At 36.4% G+C, this 12,136-nt stretch overlaps 1 protein-coding gene across 1 annotated transcript in view; it reads right to left on the bottom strand.

Annotated features, from left to right (window-relative positions):
* The window catches only part of ADGRV1 (adhesion G protein-coupled receptor V1), a gene marked incomplete at both ends in the record, with an annotated part of 250,885 nt that overhangs the window by 74,062 nt on the left and 164,687 nt on the right, over window positions 1-12,136 (bottom strand). The window contains one exon of the mRNA XM_079548227.1: window positions 3,955-4,071. Within this exon, the coding sequence (XP_079404353.1) occupies window positions 3,955-4,071 (117 nt within the window). The remainder of the gene's footprint in view (window positions 1-3,954; window positions 4,072-12,136) is intronic.

Raw genomic sequence — 12,136 nt, 5'->3', positions numbered from 1 at the left:
TTGCTTTTTTAACATTATTTTGCTCTATGTCAGAATTAGTAGTTGAAGACTATACAAGTTTCATTTTCTCCTCAAAAGGTGGTTTATTTACATTCTGGTAATTTAGTTATTTTTCTAACAAGTTAGGACATCCTAAAAGAAGAAAGTTATCTTTCTTAAATAATGGTTATCACAGGAAGAACAACAGAATACAGAGGTATCCTCCATGTGTGCTCTTATGATAAAAGCACAGATTGCACTTGAAAATATAGGCTTATGCACACATTTGTATGTGGGGACATTTGTAAGAATTAAGTCTTTTCAATTTCAGCAAGAGCATGAGGCAAATATTTCAGGCTAAGCTCACTCTATGTAGACACAAAGTGTAAAGTGTGCCTTGCTTATTTTTTCCTTCTGCAATCAAGAAAGCCTCATCCTTGAAACATTTGGTAATGACATTAACTTTCTTCAATCTACAGAAATCCACTCATATAAGTCAAGAAATGTAACAATGCAGTACAAAGGAAACTGTCAGATAAGCTTGTGGAAAGGATGATTTGATGTGCCCTTTTGTTCTGCCTCTGCTGACAGTCCTTTCCTTCTGCCTCTTTGGTCCTTCCCATTCATGCATTTCTGTCAGCATGTTGGTAATGTAAATATTGATATCTAAGGCAAGCTTATAAGAAGTTAAAAAGTGGAAAAAGAACTAGAGTACTGTGCTATGTGTTTTGTTATTGCAATCATTACTAACATGTATAAAATCTAAACTAATATGCAGGAGATACACAAATTAGGACAAAAAGGTTAGGATGTTGTCCTAGAGTCCAGCAAGTGAGCATATTTGATCTGGACTACAGAAATGTATCTGCATAAGCTGGACCAACTATTACATCTGGGTTTTCCTATAGACATTACATTAACTGCCTGGAAGTGTTGTTTGGTCACCTTTTGATACCTTTTTTTCTTTTTAATTTATGCATGTTTCATTTCCTAACAAGTTGCACACAATTGCACGCAGCTCACAATTGACTGTAACACTGACCTACTTCTGTGTGCATTGATCCAGACTGGCACTAGCAGATACATTCACAGTCATGAGCAGTACACACTGCTGTATACAGCCTCACAGATGGCAGAGTGAGTGTGTGAGCAATACAGAACCTGTTTGCATATTTTTCACTGTTTCCCAAACATAGGTATGTAAGTCCCATATATTATTAATTCTGCTGCCTTCCAAATCATGTCACGTGTGTTAGGTATACCATGCTGAGAAATACAAACATTTGTGTCACAGGCGTTAAAGCTGCCATTTATAAAGCCATTGCATCTAGATTTTCCAAATTAGTTTGGTTTGCCCCTCTATCCACAGGTTTTGCTAGTAGTAGTGTGGAGTCCAAATCAAGCCCACAGGTATTCCTGTCACTCCTTGGGGTTCTGGCACTGTTTTCTTACTGCTTTGGGTGGAAATGCTATGGAAGAATGGACAACACTGATGGTGGAGTAAAGCAATCTGTCTCCATCTCAGATGCATCGTTATCAATGGTGTGATTCCTAATGATATGGATTGCACCGTAACTGAGAAAGGTGCTGTGGTTCAATGGACATTCCTCCCTCCTGTTTTGTTGAAGAGGACGACCTGTTTGTGTATTCCAAACTATCCCTGTAGCTGAGGCACTGTTTATCTAGTGTAAAATAGGGTGAAGATGAGACACACAACTATTACAAGGATATACAAGATTCAACTCTGCATCGAAAATAAGGAATTGAATCCTAATTTTTCCCTTAGCTCAGCTGAGGATTTCACTCCACAAAAAAAAAAGATAAAATCAATGTCTGTTCATCTGAGTCTGTGGAACAAGCATGAACTGTGGTAAGCAAAGAGATGGAATAGAAAAAAATAGAGTCGTTCCTGCTCCAACAAATATATGATCTTTTTAATAAGCTCCAACAGCAGAAACAGAGTCAAGAAAAATAAAGAACGGCTAGAAAGTTAATTCACTTAGTTCTGCCATGAGAGACAGAGAAATTCAAGACCTATTCTCCATCAAGAGTAGTAGATTGTTTCTAAGAGCTGGGTTCATCTGCATTTCAGATGATTTCTTTCCTTTTGCATGTTTCAAACTCCAGGAATGATTCACAACTGAAGACCTTTACCCAGAAAAGTGGGTATTCCCCTTCACTCCAAGTTACTGCTGGCTACTCTTGTCAGCTCGTCACTTAACAGGCTATAAAGGGTGCTTTCCCTCTTAAACTTTATTGTCACCTCAAATTTCAGTGTAAAGTCTTCATGATTAATAGCGACATGAAGCCCCACCAAACAAAACGGCACATATAAATTCTTGGACTTGAACAAAAATAACAGAAGGTTTCAACTACAGCTGTAAAAGTGATCAACTATTAACAACCATCCAAGTTTTTTGTCATTATTAACAATGCTTGCAGAAGTAAAAATTCAAAAAGGGAATAACTTGCAACTTAATGCAGTCTGAATAGGAGATATTCCAGTAAACTGGTAATTTGAAATTATTAATTTGTTTGTAGAAAATAGGAAACATTCAAGAAGACTGAAGTGACTGAGGAATGAAGTAAAAAAGCAGCAGGAAGAAAAAAAGTCTACAGGTAACAAAATAAATTAGGTTAGTCAGTCTAAGAGAAAGTCATAAGCCAACGTATATAGAGGAGATGAAAAAGAATTTCAGTACTGATAGAGTGAGCAGAAAGAAACATCTTCCAGAGAGAATATTTATTTTGGCTAATTATATGTATTCAGGAAAACAAAACAACAAATAAAGAGAACATCAGACCTCACTACAGACTGAGCAGTTTAGATCTCTGTACAGTATGAAACAAATGAAAGACAGTGCTGCATTTTGGGGAACAGTTGCAAAAGCAACATAATTGACAAACATTCTGCTTCTAACTATATCACAATGCATACATCACATCAAAAAACACCCTTAAAACACCCATTCACCTCTTCCCCCATTAAGGCTGTACACGGTTTTAGACTAACTTGTTTATCACCTTTAAAACCACTGTCTGTGAGGATCAGCAGCACAGTGGAGCTATTGGACAGACAATTAGGGTTCTCAGTGCATGCAACCTGACAATAATTCCAGGAAAACATCAGATACCACATTAATATCATTAGAAGAAAACACTGCATTTAGATATATATTCTTAATTTGCAATTCCTTGCTTGGTCTGATCACCTGCTAATTGGATATCTGGTGTGGTAATGTATATAGCTGCATATATAATACAGTTTGATATGATGTGTGCTATGGACAAATCCTGTCAAAATAACAGAAACGTAAATGGGATAAATCAGTCATTAGTGGTAAATAAGCATTTTTAAAAGAAGATACGGGAATATATTTTCCAAACAACCTCACAGATTTCTACTTTGACTGAAATAAAACTGATACTTCTCTATGACATATTTCACGGTCACATAAGTTCAGTTTGTTTTTACCTCATGTATAGTTGTATAATACATCAAAATTCTGACAGTATCTATGAATGTATATAGTCTTTATTTTAATGCAAACTTAGGAGGGTATACTTCACAAATCTAATGACTAAAATGCTACTGACTTCAAAAAAGATAGTGTAGTTTAACTTCAAGAGAGTGTTTCAAAGGACCAATAACAAATTTAGAAAAGCTAGTAACTATAATAAGAAGTTCTTCAGTGTTTTTAGTCAATAATGTCTATAGGACAAAGTGAGATGTGAAAACTCTTATGCAGTTGTAATAGATAGTAGAGGAAAAATTCTTTATAGTGTTTTAATATTTACTTCTAGACCTCTGACACTCTAGGTTTAATAAAAAACAGAATGTTTTTTTTCTGTAGTAGCACTGCAATACCAACATATGTACACACAAACAAAAAAAACCACTAAAAACACATAAACACAGTCTCAGTTATTTTACAGAGGTTTTGGGGAAGGGTGAAAAAGGTCTATGAGACTAACCTGAATGAGCATCCAGCTGAACTGGCAGAGATAAAGGTAATGTGTAACAGATGCAAGTGCGGAGCAGCTTTCCTCAGACAGATGTTGGCTTAGGTAAGCAGAGGCCAGAAAGGAAATCTGTAGGGAAAATACAAAATATATATTGAAGTCAAACTTAATGATTTTAATACTAATGATGGGTGTTGCTAGGAGGGGTGAGAGGAAATAAATTATCTTCAGTTTCAAAGTAACACACTAAATTACAGTTCCAGAGACTGAGGGACACCTTGGAAATTTACATTTAATATTCACTCAAAAGAAATGATTTTTCAGCAGCGTCAGCCACAAAACTAGCTTTACAATTCTTGCAATCTAGTTTCCATTACATCCATATCTGAAAAATTATAGAGATTTACTTTTTATTATTGAATATTGTTCTCCAGCCTATTTACAATGCAATATTAGATACCAGTTTTCAAACTGAGGATGGAGATTTTCCTCTGTAAAATGAGACACTATCTTCTGACTTCTGTAAGGCCAGAAATTTTACTGAGTGGTAAGAAAAATAATTTATTCCTATTGTAATTTATGTTGGATGTCAGGGGGAAGTTCTTTACAGAGAGAGGCTGCCCAGAGAGGTTGTGGATGCCCTGTCCCTGGAGGTGTTCAAGGCCAGGTTGGATGGGGCCCTGGGCAGCCTGGTCTGGTATAAATGGGGAGGTTGGTGGCCCTGCATGTGGCAGGGGGGTTGGAGATTCACGATCCTTGAGGTCCCTTCCAACCCTGGCCATTTTGTGATTCTGTGATTTTGTGATTCACTACTACTGCTGCCTAACAGCAGGCAAGGATTTAACACTTACCAAAATGATATAAATTATTTTCCACAGACAAGCCAAATGTCGAAGGATAATATGCTAACAGAATAAGCACCTAATCTATTGTGGAAAGAATAAAGGTACTCCACCACCAACTGATTACATTGAGCACTACTAAACAATGTCAGCATTAGATTTAAATCTAAAACACATCTCAGAAATGTTTAGCTCTGTCTTCTGTGATTTCTTTCTTCTTTTTAGCAGAGGAAATAATCCAACAAGCAGATTTCATTAAAGATTTACAGTGTTCACATAAAGAAAAGTTTGTTTTGCATATTGAATGCTTGCATAAGTGGTGATTCTTCCTTTCCATTACAAAGCAGATATTTTGAGAAACAGCCCATTAACTTGCTGGTAGTACAATTTGTAGGCTGTGGAGACTGCTTCAGAACAGAGTTAGGGAGTGTCAGTTTTCAGGAGATGGGTGAAGAAAGAAGTTGAAGTACCAGAGGAGCTGGTATACATCTGTACAAAATGGTCTTGGGCCCAGCATCTTTACTGCCCAAATATCCTTATGAAGACAGGCTGTGTATATTGACAAATACTACAGCAGATAGGTATCTCTCACATACACAGTGATGTCCAAGAATGAAAAGGATGAATATGAATGAACAACTAGACAACAGTTGAAGTAAAAGCAATTGTAAGATAAATTTCATGTTCTAAAGGAAACAAATGAACTTCCAGTATTCGATGTGGTGCTCAGGAGCATTCCAGTAGAAAATGGAGTCTAATCACTGCAACACAACCAGTTGGTTATCAAGAGGTCAATAAACAGCTTAAAATAGACTGCTGTATGCCTAGTGATGACTTGTGAAACAACTGCCATTGTCTGGGGTGGATTAAACACCCACCTAGTGCCATCCACTAGGAATATACAAAACAAATTTTTGCACCTGTGCATCACTAGCTAGCTCAAACAGTGCCAATAGTACTTTTCCTAACATTTGAATAAATGCATGTACTTACAACAAACTGAGTACAACACACAGGAGGCAGGGCTTTATCACCTTTTGTTCTCTGCAGGTTTGTGTTTATGTCAAGAACAGACTGTCACACTGAAGACAAGGAAGGGATGGAAAGAGAAGCGCAGACTGAGAAAGTTGTGGGAATATGTTCTTGGCACCTTCTCGGCCGAAAGACTTTTGCATTTGCAAAGAAACTGTCACTGCAAGTTTCTTTTTCCTGTTTTTCAAGAAAAATAATTTCTGGCTTTTTTTTTTTTTTTTTTTTTTTTTTAAAGATATGGAAGAGGCATCTTGATATGTTAACAGTTTTCTAAGAAAACAATGTTAAGTGCCCAAAGTTTTGCTGAATGAGTATTCTTCTCTTAGGCATGACCGATGCTGATAAGGCAACAATACAGGTGAAACAGCTACTCAGCTAAGAATGCTTTGTAATTAGTAGCATTAGAGGATTTCAGACTACAAACAAACAGAGGTTAAAGAAGCAAAAAAAAAAAAAAAAAAAAAACCTAGATATTTTTATCATGGTGATTGTTAATTTGTATCTTGGACAGAAGATATTTCACTTAATTTTTAACTGCAGCGGGCCAATCTTTTATAGTGATGAACCTATTACTTAACAAGGGAAAGACATACTATGCACTGGAATAAGTTTTCACTCTTGAAATAACAATAAAAAAAATAAATCTCCTGATACCAATTTTCGGAGTTCTGTTTATAGAGATTATACACTTGTAAATGTTCCTTTGCAAAATATCGTTGTGGCATGCTATTTGGTTCTATGAGGAGATTATACACATAATGTTTCTTCCTACTGCCTGTCATTTTTGACCCAAATTGATCTGAGAAGGCATAATAAGTGGCTGACATAGCAGTCTGCTCATTTTTGTTAATCTGTATGTGATGTTTCTGGGTCACATTCAAAATCACTGAGTGATAATGTAACACTCATAAGGTTGTTAATTACAAAATGAAAAACATATAAAACAAAAAACGAAAAGTAATTCACTACCGTTAAAGAGCAAAAACATCTTTGCCAGGGTTCCTGTGTGACAGTCAGTAAATGAACAAAAGAATACTGCAGTTCCTCTGTAACATGAAAATAATTACTCTGCAATTACATACAAGGAAATTAGCACCTAAGCACTTAACCTAAATCACCAACACCAAATCAAAACAGGACAAAACCAGATGATTTTAAAAACTACATTTCTGTAATTTTATTTCATTTTTAAGCCATCTTATGGTTTCCAGCTTGCATGCATTTGTGGTCAGTTCATATCTTATTGTTATGCTGTAAGCCCCTCTTAGGTTAAACACCATTTCCTTCTTCATGCAGTTGCACTGCAGTAAGTTCTGTTCCTCATGTGAAAGTCTTTGCAGCCTGCATATCAGTTTGTTGCCACTCTTCTATACGAGTTCTACTTTGGTTCTGTCCAAGATTCTCATCCAGCAGTTTTCTTATCTCCCTATTTATCTTGAAAATACTTCTGATATATGGTAGTACCAGTGTTATCTCATTGTCATCTGGTACAGCCGGTTTTACTTCTCTTTTCCAACTGACTACCCCTTGTCAAGGGAAAAATATTTTGCTAACAGCCCACGAGCTATGACCTTTTCCCTTTAATCTCGTAAATAGAACCGTATTTCATGATTCAACCTTCAGAGCTATTCAGGTCTTTCTGTACTCGACCTCACTACCACATTATCGTGTCAGTGCATCTCTACCTATTGCTGTCAGCACATTTTGCCAGGGCACATTGTTTTTTGTTCTGTAGACCAGTGCCTTTGGATCATTGGAATACTTCTCACTGTTCACTACCCCCACAGCTGTCTTCTTCCCATTGCTGTCTCTTCCTACATTCAACTAAATCTCCTTGGACTAATCCTCTTCTATTATTATTTTACTAATTATGTGACACATCAAGTATTTTACTGAATTTATCTTACCAAAGCAAACTATCAGAATAGTCTGGCATGATCTCAGTTTAAACACAGGAGAGGGCTTATTTTCTTTCTTTACCTCTATGTCTTTTGATAGATTTTTTTTCTAATGTCTCACATTCTTCTAATACTGAATTAATGGACCTGCAGTTGTCAAGATTACTCCTCCCTTTTTAATCTACTATATTTCAGTCCCATAGCAATCTGATTTGGAGGATTTGCTATAAGCACTTGATGCTAGACCTCCAGGGGCTAATTCCAGAATTTTTGACATCAGGAACAGGGACTTTTTTGTTCCAACATAGTAATGCACGTCAGTATTTCAGTCCTTCTCCTTCCTCAGTAGCCACAGCCTTCACATTATATTATTCGCTTTTTTTACCTCCCTGTCTTATTTCCAGTGCAAATATTCAGAGTCAATATCTTCTTTGAAAATGGGAAGATTTTTATTTTGCTACTGTGAAACCATAGTTAATGTATTTACATTTTTCTTTTCTGCACATTTTTACCAGATATTTTAAGTTATTATATCTTTATTTACATAACTAAAAATTTGTTAAAAAATTCACTGAAGATTTCTCTACTCTCATACACTGTGATCACAAAAATATACATGACATGTTCATTTATGTCAACTATATATGATATGAGGAAATCCATTTTCTAAAGCCATTCAGAATTAGTGGTGCTAGATTTTGTTTGTTAGACAATTTACTTTATTGATAAAGTAATCAATCTAAGAGAAGTTTGTATATTGTTTGAAAGTGAAAAGGGAAAGATGTGAAAGCTAGAGCAACCTCATACCAACCAGGTAAACAACAGCAGCTGAAAAGGAGGTTGGCTGAAGCAAACAGAAATATGAAAGAAGAATGAATAAATTGAATAAAAAGGAACAGTAATTACTGCTTACTGTGGTTAGATGCTGAAATGCTGGACTTTAAAATGAAGGATGGACTTTAAAATGAAGATACAGCATGTGATAAATGGAAACAAATCTTATCTTTAGTTTGAACCATAAAAGTTATAAATGTAAACTGCATACACCAGACTAGAAGGGATTGTGTTTGGGGGCAACTATCACATATACGAAGCCCAAATTATTCATAGGATTATATAATATTCATTCATTGTACAAGCAAATCCAGAATGATGCATGGAAAGGAGTTGTGAGGGCCTCTGAAGAAACCTAAACATTGATTAAATGCTTCTTAATATTTTCAGCATTCCACATATGTATTCTTTTTTCAAGTGTCAAGGAACTATACACATTTGCAATGGTATCCTTTGTAACTGAATGATGCATATTTTCATAAACTCTACAAAAAAGCAGCTTTGAAAATATATTTCTCTGCACGTAACATTTCAAGAGTGACAATAACTCCAAACAGACATTCAGAGTATCAGCACTTCCTCTTATTTCTGCATTACAGCCTGCACTGCATCTTCCACCAATTGTTTTAAACTTGTTTGAAAGCACTTTGGAATAGTTAGCAGTGTGCCATCACTTCAGAACTGTTCTACAGAAATGTTGTAAAGTTATTGAATTCTGAGTGCTTTAATGGAAATATATACATTCATTTTTATATTTAAATGGGATTTTTCCCTTGATTTTTATTACAAATTATATTGTATCATCTATTCCTGGTCAGAAAATATGCAACACCCAATGAAGAGGACAGAAATAATTTATGCTGAAGTCCACATACATTTACCAACATGAACCATTGCATCTTATGATGCTGCCCTGATTCTTCTACCTGATAATTCAGTAAGTATTTTGTGAACACCTAGGTATATGAATACCTAGGTATATCTTATGTGGTGTTAGCTACAGAACTCCTTCACAGCACTGTACTTTATGCAGTTTTAGTATGTAAAGGATAATAGTAAAATAATAAAATAGTAAAGTATAAACAACATTTGCCAAATGTTAGGAATTGCTAAAAACATTCTCATACAGGGAGTACAAATCTGAGAGTAAAAAATGTTCCCTTGCATTAGAAGTGCTGACTGGGTAGCACATTGCTGTGGGCTATGTGAGGCCTCAAACAAAAAGCTGTGGAGAAGAGTAACCCAAGCAGATGAAAAAAAGCAACAAGCAGCAGAACACAGCGAGATCTGGAGCTAGGTCAGGCTGCATCTGCTGGCTCCACACAGTTTCACTTTCTCATCCAAGCAGGAAGACCCCCCTGCCCCCCACATTTCTTCTCAGGCTTCCTGATGGAAAAACAAAACAAAAAAAAGATCCTTTCCCATCAGGAGAAACCAAGCTGCCAAATGAAGAACATATCTGTGTACTTATGTTGCACTTTTATCATCTCTGCAGATTCCTGTCTCACAGTACGAACACACAAAGCTTCAGACATCATCTTCTTCTAGACATGTCTCCGTGCATGTCTTACAGAAAGTGATCCTAATAGCTGCCATTTCATTTTTCACATACAGTGAAATTATTTATTTCGTTATTTATTCTTTTTCAATTCAAAATGTGTGAAGTTTGTTCCAGGCAAGGGAAGATTATCTCCTTCAATGTATAACTTGTCTGCATGCTTTTCTGCTAAAAAGAAAACAACAAAAGAGCCCAGCCTCACGCTATCTGTCCTTTTACCAGCACAATTTCATAAGACTGTAGCATGCAGAATTTACTGTGCTTTTCCTTTAGTTGGACTTAACTGCAGTGAACAATAACATATGAAAATAAGCATGTTAAAACTCCTGTGTCCTCACTGAACTGCTCTCCTCTGCTTTGAATTTACTTTATATGGGTAAAAAAGGGGTGCCCTCAAGGAACACAGGGACACTGCTTAATAATAGTGCAGATGAATCATACTTTTTGTTACTGCTTGGTAGGTCAGGACCACACTGATGTGAGCCAAGTGTTCTGTGTTTGTGTTCTGATATTAAGTGCTGAGACAAAAATACCAACAATGGATGTACCAAAAATTCTGGAGATTTATGGTCACTAGCAACAATTCTAACTCAGACTTCCTGGAAAAAGTAACAATACAACACACAGCATGTTTCAGAGCACAGAAAAAAAAAAAAAAAATTATGTAATTTAGAAGATTCAAAACACAGTGTTTAACTGGGTCAAAAGAAAAGTTCAATAACTACCATGTAACCTCATCTTTACTCTGTTTTAATGATGCAAAAATAAGGAGTTAAGTTCCTCTGTGGATTTGCACATATGCTCCATGATTTCACTGATCACTAAACTGTTTCAGAAATTAACATAATTCAGAGAGTGGTGTCTTATAACTGCCACCAGAAAAACAATATGTGCATTCAGCCTCATTTCTTTTGGCTTCCATCATTATCCAGAGCATATATTCTAATATATATAATTGCCTTATGAACAGAAACTCTGGTCTGAAAGGGAATCCGCACTATATGTTTTAGAGACAGTTTTGTTTTATGACTTATCTGCTCCTAGTGTTTTTATTACACACCAGTGCAAACTGGCCCCTTGAAGTAAGAAAAGCTAAACTAAAATAGCTTGCAATACTGATTCAGAACACATTGACCCACAACACTTTTGTATATGAGATGTTTACACTATAATAGGCAGCAGAAAAGCTGGCAACCATTTTAAGAAGCGATTAGCCATCAGTAACCATATGTTACTCATGCCCTTCCCCCGGCTGAGCAGGATGCCAGTTGGTTTCACGCTGGGCTCACTCTCTACTGTCTTCACTTTCCATACTTTTTGTTTCCCCAGACCTGGTGGCCAGCAGTCTGAGGGCAGGAGGGGGTCAGGAACCACGGTAGCAGCTGGAAGCCTCAGGAGAAGGCTGTGTTAACTCCCTACCTTTAAAAGCACCAAATTGTGTGATCAGCCAGAACATGGTTTCTCTAGTGATATACCTTACAGAGAACCCATTGAGTGACACCCATTGAGAAGTTTTAGGGTTGTTTTTGTTTGTTTGTTTGTTTGTTTTTTGTTTCTTTGTTTGTTTTTTAATAAGGGAAAACAAGGAATAGCAGGCTCTCAGAAGGTTAATAATCATTTTAGTTCTATATGCAGAACCAGAACATAGGCAATATAGGCATAAGTGCCTATATTTTGTACTGCATTTAGATCTGGTTGAAAGATGTACATCTCTGTGTGTTACAACACAAGAGCCAGGTCCACCTAAATCTCACTGCAAGATCCTTAGCAATACAACAATTCTGCCCTAATCATGCAAGCACAAGCTGGGAAAGCTTCTTTTTACAATCATAAAAGGTATATATGTTGTCTTTTTCAGTCTTAAGTACCCAGACACAGCTCAGGGCACTCTGAACATGCTGATTTGGCAGGTCCCAAACAAGTTGTTCTGAGGATGTGAATTTTCTATGGTGGGATTTGCCTCCTGCTGCTTTCTGTCTAGAAATTCAGATTAGACCTCAAGTAGATCTGCCACAGCAAATTAATTGTCT

Source organism: Tetrao urogallus, assembly GCF_951394365.1.
Source record: "Tetrao urogallus genome assembly, chromosome: Z".
In the NCBI taxonomy this organism is placed as follows: Eukaryota; Metazoa; Chordata; class Aves; order Galliformes; family Phasianidae; genus Tetrao; species Tetrao urogallus.
Note: the sequence above shows the minus strand (reverse complement) of the source record. Positions and strands in the feature narration are given on the sequence as shown.